This window comes from Pleurodeles waltl, chromosome 1_2, assembly GCF_031143425.1.
Source record: "Pleurodeles waltl isolate 20211129_DDA chromosome 1_2, aPleWal1.hap1.20221129, whole genome shotgun sequence".
Taxonomy (NCBI): Eukaryota; Metazoa; Chordata; class Amphibia; order Caudata; family Salamandridae; genus Pleurodeles; species Pleurodeles waltl.
Window position 1 is genome coordinate 1012841385 of NC_090437.1, and position 21731 is coordinate 1012863115.

Below are 21731 nucleotides of genomic sequence, written 5' to 3' on the forward strand. Positions count from 1 at the left end.
AATGCTGCAGCCCATAGGGATCTCCTGGAACCCCAATACCCTGGGTACCGAAGTACCATATAGAAGGGAATTATATGGGTGTACCAGTGTGCCAATGAGAATTGGTAAATTTAGTCACTAGCCTGCAGTGACAAATTTCGAAAGCAGAGAGAGAGCATAAACACTGAGGTTCTGGTTAGCAGAGCCTCAGTGATACAGTTAGGCACCACACAGGGAACACATACAGGGAACATACTATGAGCACCGGGGTCCTGCCTAGCAGGATCCCAGTGACACAGGGGCTAAAACATACAGTGAAAATGGGGGTAACATGCCAGGCAAGATGGTACTTTCCTACAGTCACAGAATGTTAAGTGTACAAAAGGGAGACCACATGTTAATCAGAGCCAATTCTGAGAAACTCAAATCAAACTCCCAGTGATAAGTTAAGGTGGGAGCTATCCAGTCATGACGGAGGACTTGAAAATGATAGGTTCCCCTCTTTCCATACAAGAACAGTGTTAACAGAATGTCAGGAGATCACTAAGAAAGATCAACGTGGGATGATTGGCTGCTGTGTTTTGAAACATAGTGAAGCCTATCACTAATAGCTTAAGTTGTTTATTTGGATATTAAATTAGGTTTTAAGATATAATTAGGATTTTAGAACATTTCCAATCAAGTAATCATACCTGTAGGTGATTTTCCTGCTGGATTTGGTCCTCTAGGCTCCTGTGATCCTGAGTTGTCCTTCTGGTCATCAGAAGAAAAAACACGAATTTGAGATGGCTGAATTGGAAGCCGCTTGACAGGTAGTAAGTACATGAGCGATTTGCATTTTCCGGACCTCTGGGATGCTGGAAAGTAAACAAAATGCATCATTAATAGTCACTAAAAAAACAAGCAATATGTAGTCCAAAACCAGCTCAATGTCGTGAAGCAGGTTAAAACTGAACACCAAATTCTACCCAGTGCCAAATCACTGCCAGGAAAACCGAGACGGCCTGGCACCAGCTCTCTCCCTTGAAGAAAACGAAACCATTCCAACCAGAAAGAGAACTTGTGTTCAAACCCCTCATGATCCTATAGCTGTATGGTGGCCAAGCCACACGCTGAGGCCTCTCAGACTATACAATGGCCCAACCTAAGGGAATTGTATAAGACACAGCATTGGTCATCAAGGGCCTAAGATTTATGATCACATCATGTCCACCATAGTGGAATTCCACTCATTTACCTTGTCAGCTAGCACCGTCGTCAAAACCAGCTGCATGACATACAAAGCAATCACAACAGGCACCGTGCCTCCCAAGCTGAAAACCCCACTACTTCATGTGGCCCATGGTACACTTGCAAGCCAAACACCATCAAACTGGAGAATTAAAAATTAAAAAGATAGCAGCTGAGTAGGACACCTCTTTTCTTCCTTCAACCACCCCTGCAAAAAGCTGCCCCTAGCCGCGGAACAGGGATCCTGGAGCAACCACATCCCAGACATGATCCCTCCAGGTACCCTGGGGCAAGGGCAGAGCACACTATGTGACGTAGCCGCTTAGTCGGTCTCGGTCCAAGAGCCGTGCTCTCTAAAATGGACACAGTGATGAGTCCAGGGCCTGGCTCACGGTCACGTGGAGGAGACATGGTACATGAGCTGTGGGCTCTCCACCCTCCGGTGCCCTTCAGATTCAGTGCAGCAGAGTCCACCCCTCCTGACGAGCAGGTGCTGCAGCACAGACCTAAGACCACTCAACAAGCAGGACAAGGGGGTGAAGATCAACATGGAAGTGCCTGGGTGAGAAACACAGCCAGCATGGGAGGGGCCTGCGCATGCAAGGACCTCCCATGGCCGCTGATCCCAGCACAATCGTGCTACTACAGCCCTGGTTAGCAGGTAATACTGATATTAACTTGGCAGTGGCATGGAGCAAGAAAACCTGCTACCTAAAAGACATGCTCATAGATCCTCGGCGTGCCTATCGAGAATAGATAGCCATCTCCATGGTGCCCTTCTACAGCAGACGGGGGATGGAGAGGACAAAGAGACACTGCTTACAAGGGCATATATGGAATCTCTCTTCAATTCCCTACGCAAAGACCTCTAAATGGTAAAGATAAATGGTGAAGCTGGAGCTGTCATAGGACTTGAGAGAGGTAAAATGTGAGTTGGAGGTAATTGGCAACATGGACACCACTTTAGAGCAAAATGAAACTGTGTCAACTGACGAACTCAACCACTTGCAACAAGAAGCTCTGCAACTATACACATATATATATATATATATATATATCTGTATCTTTGCATGTATTTATTTGCAGTTTATAGACTGAAGATTCTTTGTACATGTTTTCACTTTATTGTTGTGCACATTTTAAAAGTGCACTTTCAGTTGTACTGACTTTCCTTTACGAGCCTTGCAGAGTGATTTAATAAATGTCTTCTCTAGACTAAGAGGATCTTTAAGTTCTTGGCAGACAGGGGTGGATACTTTTGTCTGCCTACAAAAAATGCATGTAAAATGTAAACAGTTGGAAAGGGAGAATCAACAATTAGACAAAAGCAACTTGTTGACTCAAAAAATACTGCAACCATGTTGTCTTGTCAGAATCAGCGGTGTGGAATTTATTAAAATATCTACTTGTCCATGGGACAGGTTGCTTCTTAAATCTACTTGTCCTGTTAAAAAAAAAAAAAACACTACATGTCCCTTTGGTACCATGTAGTGTGGTGACAAATTATAGCAGCAAACTCATTATGTAAGAGCTCTGATAATAGCCTCTCTAAGTCAGGTCTACTACTATAATATGCTTGCACACTTGCAATTTCAATCCCTACTATAGCAATGTTGCCATCATTGCGCAGACCTACATAGTGGGGCCGGAGGAAGTAGTAAGCAGTAGTTCCAGGGCCGGAATGGCTTTGAGTCTGCAAACCTACTAATTTGCATCCTTTAAGGATTTCCACCAGCTCTCCTCCAATTTTTCCCCATAATGAGAAAGGTTGGAAATTTACTCTTGACAGTGGCAGAAGTAGAAGTTCTTCCAGGGTTGGGAAAAAAGTGGTTGGAGGGAAAGTGAACTTGTAAACGCTCAATAGATTTTCACATGAGCAAATCTACACATGCATATTTGCTTATGCTAAAATACAGTTTAGAAATATTTTCTAGGAGTACGATTTCCTGGTCTTCACTTTTGTGACTTTCTTTAAGAATTGGAGCCCCCCCCCCAGACTCACTCAGGGCAGGTGCTGTGCTAAGGGGCAAGAGGGGCCTTTGTTACACAACTGGTGGCAATGTGTACTTTTAGAAACCAAAAACATTTTTTGTCTTTTTTCCAGTGTTTGTTACAGTGGTGAGGGCCTGGCAGCTCCCACAACAATAAAGTGTTACGAAAGCCATGTCAAAACAAGCCATGCATTGATGAAATCAAGAGAGACAAAAAAATTTCAGATCAGTTGACTTTGCCAGTGCTTGTTTATTTTCATGCTTCTCATAATCGTGTTGAAAATGGTTACACTGATTTTCCATTACGAATATTTTTGGGAAATACTAGCATGCATCAACACATTTTACTAAATGACGCTTCAAAGAAATAGCACCTAAAATTTCATGGTAGGGAAACTTTTTTCCGTACTTTTGTTTTCTGAACATTTTATTTTGAAAGCAAAGAATCATCACCCTTGCTTACAAGCTTCTGCAAACATTTGCATCTAATCAAAGAGCATTCTGGGAGCATGATACTTAGCCTCATATCATTAAACTTTTCAAACCTGTGTACACTTTTTTTTTTAACTGGAACCACTGTCTGTAGTGCAGTGTGACCTTAAACGGTTATTTACAGCGCTCACACTAATAATAAAGGCTTCTCATTAATGAACCATAAATACAAGTTCGAACAGCATGTCCGCACACATATTACCTAAACTGCAGACAGTTCCCTTCTCTGTAAACTGGCAGCCAAAGGGTTTGTGCTACTGGGGGTTGGGCCCACTTGTCCCAAGGACAAAATAAGCATGAAAACTTGTTGCCCTTGACCCCAAACAATATGTCAATGTTGGTGTTAGTCTTTTGCCGCAGACAAAATGAAAAGTTAGAGTGGCCAGCATTCTATAATTCTTTTATTTTAGCCTTGCTCCTAAAATGAAATTCCTTTATAAATATGAAATTAGTGATGACACCAACCATGTTTTCCTGAGTTTTTGAAGCCCTTTTTCTGGCAACCTATATCCAATCTATAGTCCAAAAACTCAACTGTGTCCATTCCATTATTTTTAAATGCCATTTATTGGTATTTTGCCTAAAGGGAATAGGCAATGTCGGCACATGAGAACAGTGTGTAACAGAAATCAATGGCAGAAAAGAGCAGGTAGTGATGGCATGTAAAGTTGATCAACCAACATCTGGCATGTAAAGCTGCCTTTGTTAAACACTGCTACCACGTTAAACATGCAAAAGATGATTCACTTAAATATATTTCCCAACCAACTCTACACAAAGGCAGAAATAATTCAAACCCATAGTCTCATTAACAAACATTACAAATTAGAGATTTCGACCTGAACACAGTTTGGGAAAATAACTCATCAGTAACCTTCTGGTGGCCACCATAAAAACCCAGTTATTGATGACCTTACATTGATAATGCTAAATCCATGCAATTCGCTCACGCTGAACTAATTGGGGATGCCTACAACATAGTACTGAAGCAATATTACCTAAAAGAATGTGGGTCAATCTAGCATCTGGTGCAGTTTGTTTCACAGATTGTCGGGTCAGGACTCTAATCCCTGGGTGTTGCGAGGGAACTTTAACTCTGTGTGAGTGTAATGTGGGAAATATATGGCGCATAAACTACCTTATTTGCAGAGACTATGCCTTTTACTTGCCAGTATACAATACTCATTCTAGATTATTTAGATTTGTGGGCACTTCCGACATCCATATGCGAGTATTATCTACTTTATATTACGCTCGGATGTTGTCTGACCATAATCCCCCGTTTATCACACTGCCTTGGGGGAGGACCTGGCACTGATCCCAGCCTGTCTTAGCTAAGTGACTTTACTGAAGGATGTGATTACAAGGTCATTATTTCCACAATGGCGAAACTGCATTAAGTCTCCATGAATGTGTCCTCCTATAGACCTTTATAGATGCCAATTTTGGATTTCAAGTTTCTTTTTAAATTATTCGCTAATCGACTTCCCCTAAATTTAACATTTTTCATACATAACAGTCAGGTGTTATCCTGGCCACAATACTTCTCACAACCGTAGGATTCTCTGGAATATTACGGCTGGTACATTGGAGATTCTTCCAAATGCAGCACTTAGCCAGGAGAAAGCCTTTGTCTTCTTGCACATGGTGTTGGAGAACATGGGAACAGAAATGGGTTTGCCTATTTTATGCAAAGCCAACGACCAGCGATAGTATAAGTCAGTGCATCTCAAACTCATTTGTTATGGGTTTGCTGCCTTTTGTCACCTTTATAATTTACAATTGCAATGGAGCCCCGAGTGAATGAGGTTGCATCAAATAGGAACACAGTGAGAATCATGGTCCAAGACACATTTTACGCTGCATCCTTGTATGCTGATGTTATCCTTTTGAGATTTTCCAAATCTATCAGGATTATACATTAACTGCCCCAAATTCTGTATCTTCTCTCTCTGAGCAAGGTATGCTATACCTCAGCGGGTGCAGTTGGATCCTAGATTACAGCGAGAACTTGTATCATTCAACTACTGAGGAATCAATGTTTATCATTCAACTTCTATGAGCCAGTAGCATTGATTAAAATAGTGGTCCTCACATGCCTATTATATTTTTTTGCTAACCTCACTTTAACTCTCCCTAGTTTTTTTTTTTTTTAAAGAACTTGACAATTAGCCTTTATTTGGAACAACTCCACTTTGAAAATCCCGGTCGAAACGGGAGGACTTGGACTACTGGTTTTTGAACATCACTTGGCAGCGCATTGCGATGTCAGTTGGCTAGTCGGTCACTCCTTTTTGGAAAGTGGCTTCTTTTCACAAGATCGTAGCAGTGGCCATCTTAATGTTTTAATATTGACAAAAAAATGTCTACAGCTTTGTCTACCTCCACTAACGCATGCCGCACTGGAGAGTCTTCAGTGCTACAGACTGATCTCCATTCATATGTCACATATGCCCCTTCAATCCCCCCTTCATGGATTGCCTACTTTAACCAACCAAATTCGGTCTACCTATTGAGGTTGTGATCTGAAGTTGGTATCGCTATGTTAGCTGATATATTTACTAATGGAGAACTGAAATCATACGAGACAGTCATGACAGAGTTTGATATTCTCCCTGGTCATTTCCTAACTTTTGTACAAATCACACAGGCCCTTCGTAATCAGTTTGAGGTTCAACATCTGGAACCCCCCATGAATGAAGTGACCCAGGTATTAAACACCATGGGGGACAATACCAAATTAACCAGGCGGCTTTATAAAACACATCTCCAACACTGAAACCAAACCAGAAGCTCCCTATGTGTGATTTGGAAGGGGGACTTGGCACGCCCACTATACGATGCGGATTGGCAAACAATATTACAACACTCATACAAGATCTCCCATCATTCGTACTTTAAATGTATTCAGTTTAACATGTTATATAAAGCATACTTATTGCTAAGATAAATTCCAGAGCAAATTCAGTCAGTCTCAAATGTAATGCGTAAGATGCAGTCCTGTCCCTTAAGGTCTGGTTGTGTGGCTCTCTTTCCCTCTGAGGACCGAGGTCATAGATCTTCTGTTCTAAGTGACGAGCTGGACTCTAGATAACTTCTTAGTTTAGTTGATATAGGGGCTCTTTGCCTGACCTGGAATGGGCTGAACCTCCACTAAATTCATAGATGGCCTCCCCAAAGGTGGAGACGTTGAGCAAAGTATTGCTCCCCTGGGATGCTATCCGAAAGCATAGACTTGCACAAAGAGGAAAGAGCTGGCTTGAGGAAATAGCTCATTGCACAAAATTGGGATTCATTAGTGGAAGAATTTAAAAAGTATGTTGAAGATAATGCACGCCCTCTGAGAAATCCCTGATTTACTAACCTTGCATTGATTACTGAGATTCTGCAGTTTCTATTACATGTTTTACTAATCTTGTCTACGCCTTTCTAGCCAAAGAGTTGGTGTGATGGTCCTTCTGAAAGTTATCAGATGATTAGACAGTAGGGACCTGTCCTACATTCTTAAGTACTATACAAAGGAACAGGTATGAGGAAGGGGTTCTGGATGTTTACATTTACAGTTGGGAAGTGGGGGAGCTATTGGGTGACCAAAGTAAAAGTACTGAAATATGGCAATGCTCAATATGTACCTACTGTTTGACTAAACAATGCAAATAAAAAAGACATAAAATAAAGAATTTACAAGCACACTGTAGGAGGCTGGCTCTCTATATAGTGTAGGTAAAAGACGTGCACTGTGCAGAGACTCCAAGCAACCCCACTTTGGTATCCAGAGGTAAAAAGCAGACCACCTAATGCTCTGTTTTTGTGTGGACCAGAAGTTAGGCTTCTCTTGGAGATGTGCTAAGCATTTGTTGTACTCGCAGTATCAATAAATGTTGACACACTCTGAAGAATAACTGGAGACTAATTTACAAAAATACTTTAGATTTTTACCAAATATTTAAGACCTAGATCATCAATATACGGCAAGTACTCCTTTTGTTATGATTTTTAAAAGTTTGAAAAATATAGGCTTTTTATGTGTAATTATGCACCATAGGAATGAATAGGAAAAACTTTTAAATTGCATAATAAAATTCAGAGAATGCTCTCACAAGTGTCCCCTTCTATATTTAGGTTGAGGTCGTTGAGATGTCCTGTGGGCCAGACGGAGAAGTTCAGGCGATTCCCTGTTCAAGCAGGAGACGAAGATGAAAGCCTTAGAGCTGGTGCAAAGCGGAGAAGGGGACCACATGGAAAAACACTGCACAGGTGGACCTAAAGCTAAGTTTGGTGGGACCCCTTGGAGTGTACAGGTCGCATGGGGTTAAGAACCCCTAGAGCACAGCTGGATTGATGATGTAGGGGCCAGGCGGTTCGGGTGCAGTGCAGATAGGTCAGACAAGAGTTGTGCATCAGGGAGCCCTTGGAGCCATATGCAGGTCACTTGGAGGGTAGATTGCAGGTCAGTAAGGCCACTCTGGGGGGTGGTTCTTGGGTGTCCTGAAGTCTCTCGACTGGTAATTGCTTCTGGGCTTTTGGGCATCCGGAGTGGACTTTGCTTCTGGTTGTCTGATGTTAGGGGTCCAGTATCCAGGGCAATGGTATGTCTCAGGCCCTGAAAGTTGCAGTGCCAAACTTGCCACTCAGGCTTGGTTCTTGGGTCTGTCATGTGGATTTTGGTTGCACTGTTGGGTCCGGTTCGTTGGTCAGCAGACGGTCAGTGAACTGGACTTCACTGTTTTTTTGCTTGAAGTTTGCAAGAGGATACCTTCACTCTGAGGGAGGTTTTTGGTAATTTGATGAAAGTTGGAGGTGCTCTGGGGGTTTTAAGTATCCTTCAGGTTTCCGGGTGACACCTCAGTGGCGATTGTCGAGTCCTAGGAGCAGCACACAGGGTTTGGCGTTTTTTTCTATTTGCAGCAGGGCATCTGTTCTTATTCCTCAGGTCTTCTTTGTTCCTGGTCTTCTTGAGTTCATTGAATCTCATTTGCAGGTCTAGGGATGCCCACTAAATACTGCATTTGGTGGGTGTGTTAAGGGGAGTAACTAGTAGTGGCCAATGGGTCACCTACCTTAGGGTGGCTACACCCACTAAGTGACCACTTCCTGTGGGAAAGGGTCACATTCCTAGCCCTGATTGGCTATTTTCCTACCATTAAAGATGGAGGAAAATTAAATGAAGTGGACACCTCACCTGCCACACCTGAGGGGCGGTGAAGGCTGAGGGTGGCCACTCCTCTTATTCTAGTTAAGTTTTCTCGTCAGTTCCCCCACTCAAAGTGTGTGGGGGGAGTGGGTGGGACGTTGGGCGGCCATTTGCTGCTAGCAGCAGAGGCAAAGGTGAGATTTCAAAGACGGTAAAGCCTTTGAGGCTGATCGCTGGTGCAGGCTGCCTGATGGGGGAGTAGATGCAACACCTTCATCCAGGAAAGGCTTTGTGTTCTGGCTCCTGAGAAGAGAGGCTCTCACCCCAGGAGTCAAGACTTCTGTCTGGTGGTGACAGGCTGGCTAAGACCGGTCAGCAACCATGCCAGGGCTGTTAGGTTTTGCAGTGGTCACCTCTAAGGTGCCCTCTGGGTACACTTTATAATAAATCCGACACCGACATCAGTATGGGTTTATAAATCTGAGTTGTTTGATACCAAACAACCCAGCATTCAGAGAGTCCATCATGTAGCTGGGGAACTCGTAATGATCAGTGTCCAGCACATGTACTTGCTATGGCTTCCCTGTACACTTACTATGTCTTAACGTTTTGCAAAGACACAGTAGGGGCATATTGGCTCATGCACACATATGCCCTCACATGCATTATAGTGCACCCCGCCTTAGGGCTGGAAGGCCTGTCAGAGGGGTGACTTACCTACATTGCATGCAGTGTTAGTGGACAGGGCGTTCTTGGTCAATGCCATGTCGAGTTGCAGCTTTTAAGTACACCTTGGGATGCACTTGCAATGGCAGTCTGCATGAGGCCGGTGTGGGCCTCTAAGAGTGGCACAATTGGTGCTCCAGCTCTGGGGAGCCCAATTCAGTACCCAAGCCTTAGGTACCAGGGGTACCATTTAGTAGGGACTTACAATGGAGGCTGAAGTGCCAAACATAGTAGTTTTGGGGAAAGAGATCTGATCCTGGGAACCTGTTTAGTAGGGACACAGGGCACTTGCAGTTTGAAACCACATCATTATCCAGGCAAAAAGTGGGACACTACCATGTCAAAAGAGGCCCTTTCTCGCAAACCCTATTCTGCAGGAGTAAAGACAGAAATAAATTACTAAAGCTGATCTTTTAAAGGAATTGATTTTTTCATATAAAAAAAGCACGTAAGTATTTCTTAAACACAGAGATCACCTCAGATTTATTAGGCTCAGCTAAATTTTGAAATGCTGTTTTTAAGAAGCCAGACACCATGTTGAGTTAATTGAAAACCTTGTTCATGATGCTGTCTTATGATTGTTAACAGTGATTCCTTTTGATGTTTAATTTAAGCAGTGAATGCATTGCATGTCTACTGTCTGGTAATGAATTTAAATAATCTTATGCAATAGTGATGGCATGAAAGCGAATTAATGAAAGCATGGATCAAAAGGTTACTGATGTCACAAAGAAGCATAAGAAGTAGTGATCTCACAAGTGTTATGGAAATACAGATCATGAGTAATTTGTCAAGTCCAATGTTTTATACAAGTGTTACGTTTCACTCAAAACGAATTCCCCAGTTGCCCATTAGCATGGTTTGCATTTCTGGAATGAGAAATGAACGCAACATGTTTCTTTCCTGAGATGTGACACAAGAACGAAGCAGTATAACTAAAAAGTGATTGCGAGACATTTTTGGAGAAGTGATAACTCAGCACACATCTTAAATCCAATATGACAATTTTAGTAGACCCTTCAATTTACAATGCAGAGAACAAACAAAATGATTATTTAAAGCTGCGAGTGCAAATGCAGTATCAACTTGGTTGAAGTCCACCCTGCTAAACTCACGAGAGATTGACTGACCGTGGTAGGGTCTGTGGCTGCATATCGCTGGACTTCGCAGGTACAGGTGATACAGGAAGGACCAGCCGCGCCCCTGAAAAGCCAGGGAATGAAGCATACTTCTTCCTGCGGGTGGCAGATCCCAAAGGATCTTACAGCGACTGCTGGTCCACTTCTACCCCAGAGGGGTCTGCGTCGGGGCCTCTCCGGAACGCGTCATCCCACTGTTTTGGTGCGTCCCTAGAACTAAGTTCCGTTATTACTAATCATCTCGGGCACTGTGTTCATTCGAGTCAAAATCAAGGCTTGAGCCCTTCTATTCAAATAAATTCCAGGTATGCTTTCGTTCGATAGAGCAGTTCTAAGACAATGTTTGTGCCCAGAAGCCGGAGTCTATTTCAGCGATACCGGCTTCTTCCTATTTCACAGTGTTTAGGCATCAAACTGCCGGCCTTTGAGCCAAGCTGTACTTCCAACTGCCGAGTTATCTGTAAAGATCCGTCTTCGCTGTCCTCTTGTTGCCAATGGGCAACGTATCACCATGTGTCACTGTGTGACCCACATAAAAAGACAAGTTTTTCACTGCTTACAGACACCATCCGTGCAATTTCCTCGAAGGATAATGTCCGTCGTTGATCTTTCATCGGACGTCATTTGCCCATAATTTTTTTTGCACTCCCCGTTCGTATAACAACCAATCCCACGGCAAAACACATTGCGGAAGTCGTCTGTGCTTAGAGGAGGTACTGCCAACGTGTAAGGTGAAAGGGGATTGGAGCATTAGGAGCATCCCAGCCTATCGTAGTGCGCAGCACAGGATACTGACGTGCTGAATGGCTGTGGAGTTCGCACGCGCTTTTCTACGTCGGCCACTGCCCGCTGCCAGTTTAGTGAGTTGCTTCATTTTTCAGTGAGTTGTGCTTAGCTGTCAAGGCCATGAATAGGGTTTGCATATGCTTTCTGATGGTTCTATTGCGAGGAAAGTTGAAGAAGGGCGTTGGGGACAACCCCATAGAGTTGGTACTTCGGCGGCTGGTTGGTTTATCATTCACAGCTGGAAAGACCCTGTGGTTGCTTGCCGCGTTCCTGTGCTCTGGGCAGGCTAGTTACCATTATTGGACTGGCGCTCCCCAATATGTCAGTTCTCGAAGCACATGCTGTCGTTGGCTATTTTAAATGTTATGTGACAGTGTTTAGATTCACATATGTTGCTACGTCTACTGCCATTACATTCAATTTTAGAATAGAAAATTAGGTGTGAACATAGTATTTCAATGCCATTTTAACAATTGAAAAATTAATTCTCGTTCTTTTATTGATTGACAGTGAACCATGAGTTGTGATAAATTTGTGAAACGCGTACATCATAAAGTAGACTGACGCGTTCTATACAGAACATACGATGGACAGGTGTTCGTCGAATAAGTGGGTGTTAACGAAAGACTGACTGGGAAGGGGAAAAGAGAGCCACAGTGCAACACACAGAATTCCAGACCTTTGTAGAAAACCAAAGTTAATACCTTACTAACCCGCTGGAGCTCACAACTGAACCCACACCAATTCATATCTATGGCAAAACGAATAAAATACTACGTAAGAAACGAAACCCACACCACCAACTAGCCTAGAACCATGATTCAACTCCTCTATAACTGCTGGTTATAATAGCAGCTACTACATTTAAGGGTTCAACTTTAATAGAATAGATTGCACCAAGTAGTTACTTAGGCAATAACTGGTTTGTTTAGACATCTACTGTAAATAACGCTGCTAGAGTTTCAGACCTCAGACTGCTACTGCCCTATCTGTTCAGTAGAGAACATCAGTGCTTTAAATATATTGTGTTCTAACAATGTAAAATAGACCCCGTGCAGTAAATCCTCACAGTGATTAGATTACTTAATTCCTTTTTTATTTGTACAGGATATATACACAGAGCTGTAACTGCCTTAATGAACCTCTAGAAGAATGTATCATAACATTCTCCACCTTTCTCATCCCCCACATCACTGCATTCTAGATTCCACATTGCTACTACATTCTATTACATCCTAGTCACTACACATCCCCTTTTCTATCATTAAAAAAACAATATAATCTATATTGACATTAATACTAACAATACACACTATTACAATTACTTCAACAATCCCCACTTCCTCCCATCTTAACAACTACGAAAGAAAAAAAATAACAGAAAAGCATTAACATCAATCACACAGAAAGTTTTCCAGCCTTTTCATTTTTTACAACATTCTTTCAAATTTGCTCCTTTTGTCACACATCGTTTTTACATTGTCATTCATCTTATTACTGCTTGCATCACAACTATCGCCAGAATTATCAGCCCTTTCTTTCTCATTTTGTGACACAACTTCTTCGAAATCTGTTCTATAGTTCTCTTCATTTTCCCGATCCAAATTAATCCACCAATATTTGTCATATTTGAATCTTTGTATATCATTTCTTTGTACATTATCCTCCATACTCAATATTTTCACATGCCCTCCTAGTCAATGTTTTAATTTTACAGCACACTTTGGCAGTGCAGTTGCCTCCATTCACATTACTGGAAACTCCACTGATGTGTATTTCCTTAATTTCTTTTTCCATTTTTTGTCAGTAATGTCTGCGGATCCCTCTTGGTAGTGTTGCTCCCCTTTTCTGATTTTACCTATCATGCCATTGCAAGTGGGGACTTTTACAAAGGCTTATGCAAAGGAAACATTCCACTGTTAAGTAAAGAGATAAGCGTTTATTTCAGCAGAGCACCAGTAAACACTCCTAACTCCTGAGCGTCCACATCCCCCCATCTTATATACATATGAATATAACCATACATCATTAAACTAAGCCAAATAACAAAAAACATAAATATGCTAAGGTACTTAATGGAACTTAATCATAAGGCTTGCACATAATAATTGCACTAAAATCTGTGTTAGCTAGAATAAGTGAACACACCACTTATTTATTATTAACTTTTTAGCCCTTTAACTATAATTAAAAATAGAGCCCTTTACCTACCCAGGAGACTTCGTTCTCTTTTTCAAATTAAGGTCAGAATTAAGGTCATCTACCTTCATAGGATCTTTATTGAAAGCCCCCACAGCAGCCTCATTTAACTTAATAGGTGTGCTCTCAGTGATTAGAGTATTCACCCCCCCACTTTGCACCGCACCCACATCAACTCTGGTTACATCCTCTACAACTCTCTGTTCCAAAATGCTGTTTAACTTCTTGCATACGTGCCCTATGTACCCTTCCACTCATGGTATTATTCACAGCAACTTCATTCTGAAGCCATTCAAAATAATTTCTCAACCATTTCTCTTTCTTGCAACCAACCTCCCTTCCCATGTCAACCTTGTTAAGATTCCATACCTTTTCCATTCCTCAATTTCACTGCATTATTTAACGCTTCCACCCTCTTCTGGGTCACAGAACAGACTCTCGGCCCTACAAACCAAACCAGGTTTCTTCACGCACACCCAGTCTCCCACTTTAATTCTGACAGGCCTCACACCATGTTTATTGTCATAATTGCCCTTACTCTTATCATGCGTCTGCACTATCATGTCCTGAATTGCTTTCTTCAACCACGACTCTACTCCTGAGTTAATCAACAATCCCTGATTATACTTTGACCATGATTTTCTCCCTCTCATAATAACAAATGGGGGTAATCTAGTGGCATCATCATTTGTCACTGTATCTGTCCAAATAGTTTTCCCAATCTGGGTGATCCAATCCTCATTGTTTGTCATGGCTAACTGAATAGCATCTCTCAGTAGAATCTCTTGACCATACCATTACCACTACGATTATATAATGATGCACATCCTGTGTTTAATTCCAAGTTTTTCAAAGTATGTTTTGGCCCTATGAGACAAAAACTGAACACCATTGTCACTTACAATAAATGCCAGAATACCCACCAATGTGAATATGTTATTTAAAACTCTAAAGCTGAATCTGTATCCACTTTGTCTACAACTTTGACAACTGGCCATCTAGAAAGCAAATCCATCAAAACAATTATATACTTTTGAGGAACACCATCTGGTCACATCATGTTGATCGCAACCATCGCCCATAGATTCGTAGGAAATAATCTTTTACTTATAGGAGGACGTAAAGTATGTAAAAGTTTATCTGCAGTAGAATAAGCAAGGCAGTCTCTAACTATTCTTTCCAAAGCTAAATCCGCCCCAGGCCACCAAAACTATTTTTTAACATTGACTTAGTCCTAACAGTGCCTGAATGCTCTTCATGGCATAACTCCACAATAACATTGCATAATCCTTCTGGAGGAATAATCCTCTTGCCTCTGAATAGTGTTCCATCATCCATTATCAATTCTGACTTTACCTCCCAAAAAGGTCTAACAAGAATGCCTAAAGTTTCTTTATTAGGCCAGCCATTCAACCTGTAAAACATTACCTCTTGCAGCACCCTGTCATTACTGTGCCTGTCTTCCATTAATTTTCCTTTATTGCTAAAGAACCACTACTGTGTATGAATGCCACATGAAATCCATTCCATGTCTCATCTCCATATTTTTTTAACATAACGGGCATTCTGGAAAAAAAATCAGCAACTGCATTGTTTTTCCCAGGAGTGTAGACCAACTTGTGCACAAAACTTTGCATGCACATTTAAATTCTAGCTAGTCTTGGCAGTGTGTTGATTCAACCTCCTGTAGTTAAGATCTTGACTGAAGGCTTATGGTCACAACATATTGTGCATGACTTCTGAAATGTTCTAAAGCCCAGGCAGGTGATTATGCTTCCCTTGCCAAGATTGGATAATTCTTCTCACTAGGAGTCAGAGATCTTGAAGCATACGCAATTATGTTCTCTCTCCGTTAATTATCTCTCTGGGATAATACTGCCCCAACCCTTTGGCTTCTACTTGCATCTGTAGAAATAATACTATCTCCAGAAGGACCAAACCTTCTCAGGGCACCAGCATTGGCAATTGCTGATATTAAAACCTTAAAATCCTCATCACAATTAGGGGACCAACGAAATACATTTTTTAACAATTGGTGGAAATTATACAGCTTTTCTGCAGAGTTAGGAATATACTTTGCACAAAAGTTAGCCGTTCCAAGAAATGGCCAAACTTCATCTTTACTAGTAGGAAAGAGTGCATTCTCAATGGCAGTCACCAAAGTTGGTTTAGCTTTAACACCATGCTCATCAATGATGTGTCCCAAATAGGTGATGTTATTTTCTGCAATCATGCATTTTGAATGCTCTACAGTAAGCCCCCCTTCCTCCAAAATTCTCAAAACCTTCAATAACCTGGACTCATGTTCTTCCGAATTTTGTACCAAATACCAAAACGTCGTCCTGGAAAAACGTTGCTCCCAGTTCTTTGCTAAATACCTGGAACATAAAATGCTGAAAAACAGCAGCTGCTGATGCCAGGCCAAATGGAAACAGCCAAAAGGATTGATGAACCATTTAAACCTCATTGATTCAAGTGATAATGAAACCTGGTGGTATGTAGAGGAAAGATCTGTAGTGGAAAACCATTTAGCTTCTTTCAGACAAGTGTCCATTTTGATTATCTTTTGTAATGGAAATCTGTAAATGGCAATATTATTATTTAAATGACGTAAATCCATGCAAAGTCATAATTTTCCATTGCTTCTGGCCACCACCAAAGGTGAAATCCAACCAGAAACTTTGATTGGTTTAATTAATTGTGGGGCCACCAATTTGTCCAACTCCTTTGACAACTCCTCTCTCACTAGCATTGGTATGTTGCAAATTGTGCGCACTTTGGACACTGCATTCTCCTTGAGGATTATTCTGTGTTCAAGTCCTTTGAGGTTACTCACAGTTTAACCAAACACTGAGGGGAATTGTTTCAAGAACCTTTTGCCTACTGTAGTACCTTTATCCACTGCTAAAACACGCTCCTTACTATTGGGATTTTAAGATGATCTTTAATGTTTTCTGGCCAAAACATTCCAATACTGGTGGACCTTTCTTGGCCACATATATCTTTCCTCTGGTCTCCATATTCTTGAAACAAAAAGTTATTCCCCTGTAACCTAACATCAATTATTTTCCCGCTGTACCCTTTCGGATGTATGTCAGGTTTTAACAATTGTTCCCCCAGTTTCTCTACAAATGATGATTTCCACAATTCTTCATTAGTGATTGTGTAAGGCGAACTAGAGTCTCCAAAAATGTTCACATCCACCCCACCAATATTCATTTAGCATTCAGGTTTGGTCTTACAGATCATATAATCAATGTTTAACACAATGTTGTTCCTAACATTCAGTACCATATTGTTCTCTAAATAATTACTATCTGCTTTATACTTGGACTGAAACCTGTCGCCATCCACACTGCCTTCCATTATACAGTTTCTACTAAGGTACTAGGGCTGGGTATTAGGACAACCGAACTTCAGACTGTGGGGGATTAAGTCTGCCCACACCATCAGAAACTGTCGGCCCAGTCTCTGGCTAGCTCACAGTGCCTCACCCAACCCCCTGAACCTACTGGGCTGCAAGTTGATTACGGCAACCTGAACACAACACTGACTCCTCAGGGAAGTTGTGGAAACAGATCCCACCCTTTCGTTGTAGTACTCATGCATGCCCAGGCGAAGTAAATGAGAGATACGAGAAAAGTTTTCAATACATTTATTGAAACAATCACAATCCTGCATATAGAGAATAAGCTGCGATAATTAGGCAGGTGAAACAGAGCAAAGTTACCAGCGTTATGAACATGGTAAAGACAATGAACAATCTAACCATGGTGAATGGAGTTCTAGAGATTCCAGACGTTCTAGAGATTCCTACCTAACCCTAAGACTATACTGAGAACATAGCAAGTGTACCCTTCTGCCCGGCCGATCTAAAGGATTAGCTACCGGGAGCTAGTATCAGGAATCGGCCTGCAGTGTAGCCTTCTCAAGAAGATAGTAGATTAATACTAGAAGAGCTGCATGTTGAGCACAGCATTCATCCCAGGATGGTCGTTGCCTGGAATGCCCTCCGCCCCATCCAGGTCAATGCACCGTTTATATAATAAAGCCATTCTGTGTTGGAAGCACAACTCTTGTGCAGTGCTGTGTCTTAATGATAGAAGCTGTCTCCTGAATGGGCAACACTATAACTAGGGTACTGTGTCCAGTGTTCCTAGCCTTGAAAAAAAAGTACTGATTGCATGTCGTGCAAAAGCTAACTAAACAAGCAACTTGAACCACTTATTCGTAGAAGAATATCATGGAAGAAATGCGTGTAAAATGTAATTTCTAAAAGCAGTGCAGCTAAAACGTATAAAATATGGAATTAGAAATCAAGCTAAAATCAGGGGAACCAACTCAGGTCCAAAAGGTCCCCCTGACACCTTCTCCCTACCAGTGAAAAAGACAGATTCTAAAATTATATTAAAATTATTAAAAGGGATAACATGTTCACTCCAAAAAGCAGAGCAAACAAGTCATATAAAAATGAGCCAATTAAAATGTAACAATTTACTTAAGAACAAGGACCAAATTTTAAAAGTCAGTGGAGGCATCCATGGTGTCATCCATAGTGTCAGTGGCAATGGAATCCAAGACGGATTCCGCATCAGCAGACAACAGAACCACAAGACTCTCAGTGAGTAAATCGAAGGAACAGACATGATTGATCGAAAGCTTCCACCAAGGAAGTAGCATCTGTGCAATGCCCGCAGTGGCTGAGCCAAAAGGAGGGAATCCTGGAGCCGTAGCATCCATGTCCTTGTAAGATGGCGCCTAAAAGGCATCCTGAAACAATTGTAGTCTCATAGAAAAATTCCATAAATGAGCCCTCAATGGGATCCATAGCAGATTTATGTCCATAGATAGTACCAATTGCGTTGCAAGACACATCAAGTGTGCACTCATAAGGGCACCAACAACAGCAGAACACAGGCTGCACACAGTAGAACCATACTGGCTGGAAGGACAAAGAGACAGGCTGCACACAGTAGAACCATACTGGCCGGAAATACAAAGACCAGTTAGTTCCTCTAGCAAAGATATGCCAAAGTACTGTGTCATGCGTTCACGACACAGATGGACGTGCAGTAGTTCCATCACCATGTGGCTTTGATACGAGACATCCATTGCGGAGCAGAAAAGGGAGCAACAAAATACCACCAATTAAGAACAACACAAATGGTATACTCGAAAACAAGGAGTGTATAAAAGATGGATTCACTCCAAAAACAGTCTGGAAGATGCTGACAAAAAAATCACCTTAAAAAAGTGCACACAACACCTGCGATGTTGGAAACATTAAACATGTGACTCATAAGTACACCTAAGTGTCTTGGAAAGTTGGTGTTTAAAAGCGACTACAGTTTCATGGGCAGATGGAATGACCAGATGTTTCTGAAACAATATTGCTTTTAGTCTGCTTAGCTTGAAGTTCCAAGCTAGAAACCCTAATCTCATGCTTGGGGAGAGGAGAGGATGTTACAACAGCAGGTCACTATTTGAGGAACAGAAACTACACATAGGACACCTGCTCTCGTCCCACAACAGCCTTGACCATTCATCATAAAGTAACTTCCATTCGAAAGTAACTGAAACACTGGACAAATCAAGGAGACCGGAACTTCCTTCAAGTAACATGCCAAATTGGCCACAGACACAATAAATACTCTGTGCAATGTCACCTGTTTACAGATCATTGAGTGGCTTACAGAAGTTTCACAATCACCTGTACTGAGAAAGATTTCCTTTTCCCTGCTCAGACATTTGTTATCAAAAGGTAGTTCTCACACCTCGTGTAAATAACTCTCCCCAAAAGCCTCAAATCTACCTACTGGAAAATGTTTCAAACATGATAGGAACTGAAATGTGGAAATTGGCAGAGAGATAACTTTGTGTATTAGCCATACTGCTGATGGTGTTTCGGCCACTGTGAAAGGCAACTTTTCTGTGTTAAGCATTGTGCATATAGCTACCTTCTATGCCATTATCTGTTGTATGCATGTTAAATTAAAAGGCAAGAACAACTCCTTTGAGTTCACATGCTTCGAGGACACTCGTTGGGATTTCAGAACTTGCAATGTCCAACTCAATTGCATTATAGATTAAGCTGCCTCTGTCCATGCTGTAAAAAGACATGTCATTTTGTATGATGTCAATTCCGAATACACAATGTTTAGTGTGTAAATACCAGTGGACAGTGTGTTCATTCCATTATCAACAACAGCTAATACTTTTTCAAAATTAGCCTGATCTTTTTGCGTTAAAGAAGCAGCAGCTTCCATTTGAGAAAGCTTCCAAATTTCATTGTACATAGCATCAAATAATCTTTTGGAGTGTGGTGATCTAGGACCTAGCACAAGAATCTTGTAAATCCATGTCATCAAAGAGGAGAGAGAGGTGCTCTTTTACAGTTGACAAAGTGGAATGTTGCAACCATTCCTGACATAGCTTCCCTACGCTGTACATAGTGATAGCCTCAGTGTGCTATGTCTGAATATTACCAGGATCAGGTCTGTTTGCTTTAAAACCGTGCTAGGAATTTATAAAACGTGCATAACAATCATTTGTGTTCACTGGCCACAATAACCTCCGGTTGGGACCTGAAACTGTTAAATTAAATATACAATACAGTTGAGCTGTTCTTCTGTGTAATTTACCAAACTTTGCCAATTGTCAAAGCGTGCAATTGAAGGGATACAGGGCACATTCATTTCTTTTATTTTTGCTAGGCCTAGGCAAGTAGTCTGCTGAACTGTGTAACCGTGAAAAATCATCTGTAGTGGAATTAGACATGCTCTAAATAAGACATCCATGCCCTGCACCTGCCAATCTTTTGTACCCCAAACTGGTTTTAAATCAAGTATTCCTTTCCAATATTCATAGCCTTTAATGGCTAGTTGGGAAACAAATGAATTTGAGTAAATTAATTTAGCATCAGTCAGCATGTTTTTCCTTGCTTTTGTTGATGGTAGTTTAAAGTGCTAAGATACAGGATCTGAAGTATCATGTCCAGAAAAAAATGTACAATTCTCTAAGAATGTTTATGAAACTCCCTACCGGTGGAGTCTGGCAATGTTCCTATTGTGTATAATTGAAAATTGTACATGAATATCTAGCAGTATGTAGGTAATGCTGTGCATAGTGATGGTAACAAAACATTTCACTATAATTAGCTGAGTTCATGTACATATCTTCACTTTCAAATACAGTATAATATTCAAGCTCAGAATGCATTGAAGAAACTGTTTTTACATCCCAGTCATCAGAAACAATGCCTGCTGTGATTACATCGTCCATGGCAACCTTAAAAACATTTGAAATTTCAATAGTGAACCTTAGCCCAAACAATCCCGTCAGGAATTGGAACAGCACAAATGTTCACAGAGGACAGGTCTATTTCACTTTGTGGGAAGACAAGTGAGGTTTCAATACCTTATCTAGCAGTTGAACAGTAGAGCATTTCAGAAAGATAATAACCATTTATAATCAAGAAGAAAACAGTCACAAATCCAATCCACAAGAAGAGAGAAAACAAGGCCAGTATAATCCACAAATAGGACCATGGACGGATCAGACAAGTGTGTTTAAGCCAGTGAAAAAGCTTACTTATACCATGAAGAGAGGTGTCAGTATGGTCTGGAGAAAAGTCATCAATGTCGGCAAAGTACCAATAAGCAGTCTGTGTGAAAACAGGAGCCTAGACAGATAAAGATGATTCATTAAAAACAGCTCTGTTGCTTTAAGAAGCAGTAGAGAACTGTGACGTAAGTCTGGTGCATTGTTTGTGTTTGCAGCGGTAACTGGAATTAACATAAGTTTATTTTCCACCCTTCCCAGTCTAGGAGAAATAATGTTGGTGTTGTCCAGCGCTTGAAGAGAGTAGTGAGAGGGGCTAGGTTACTACTCACGACTCCTTGAGGCCTACTGCGTATGATCAGCCACATGATACAGTTTTACTTGATTAATGGAGACAAAGCTTTTGTCCTTACAATCAGCAGGCAGTAGCAAAATCACAGTTCTGGTGCCTTGAATACCAAGGCCTGGCACCTTTGCACTGTATGATGGGTCAAA

The 21731-nt window shown here is 41.4% G+C and overlaps 1 protein-coding gene and 1 long non-coding RNA gene across 2 annotated transcripts in view; one reads left to right on the forward strand and one right to left on the reverse strand.

Annotated features, from left to right (window-relative positions):
* Window positions 1-11337, reverse strand: part of SLC30A9 (solute carrier family 30 member 9) — a 519567-nt gene extending 508230 nt beyond the window's left edge. The window contains exons 1-2 of the mRNA XM_069201808.1: window positions 10683-11337; window positions 672-836 (exon numbers count right to left, since the gene is read on the reverse strand). Coding sequence (XP_069057909.1) covers window positions 672-836; window positions 10683-10779 — 262 coding nt within the window. The 5' untranslated portion in view covers window positions 10780-11337. The remainder of the gene's footprint in view (window positions 1-671; window positions 837-10682) is intronic.
* Window positions 11338-11478: 141 nt separating this feature from the next.
* The window catches only part of LOC138247066 (uncharacterized), a 39645-nt gene continuing 29392 nt past the window's right edge, over window positions 11479-21731 (forward strand). Inside the window, exon 1 of the long non-coding RNA XR_011194337.1 lies at window positions 11479-11551. This is a non-coding gene — a long non-coding RNA (uncharacterized lncRNA). The remainder of the gene's footprint in view (window positions 11552-21731) is intronic.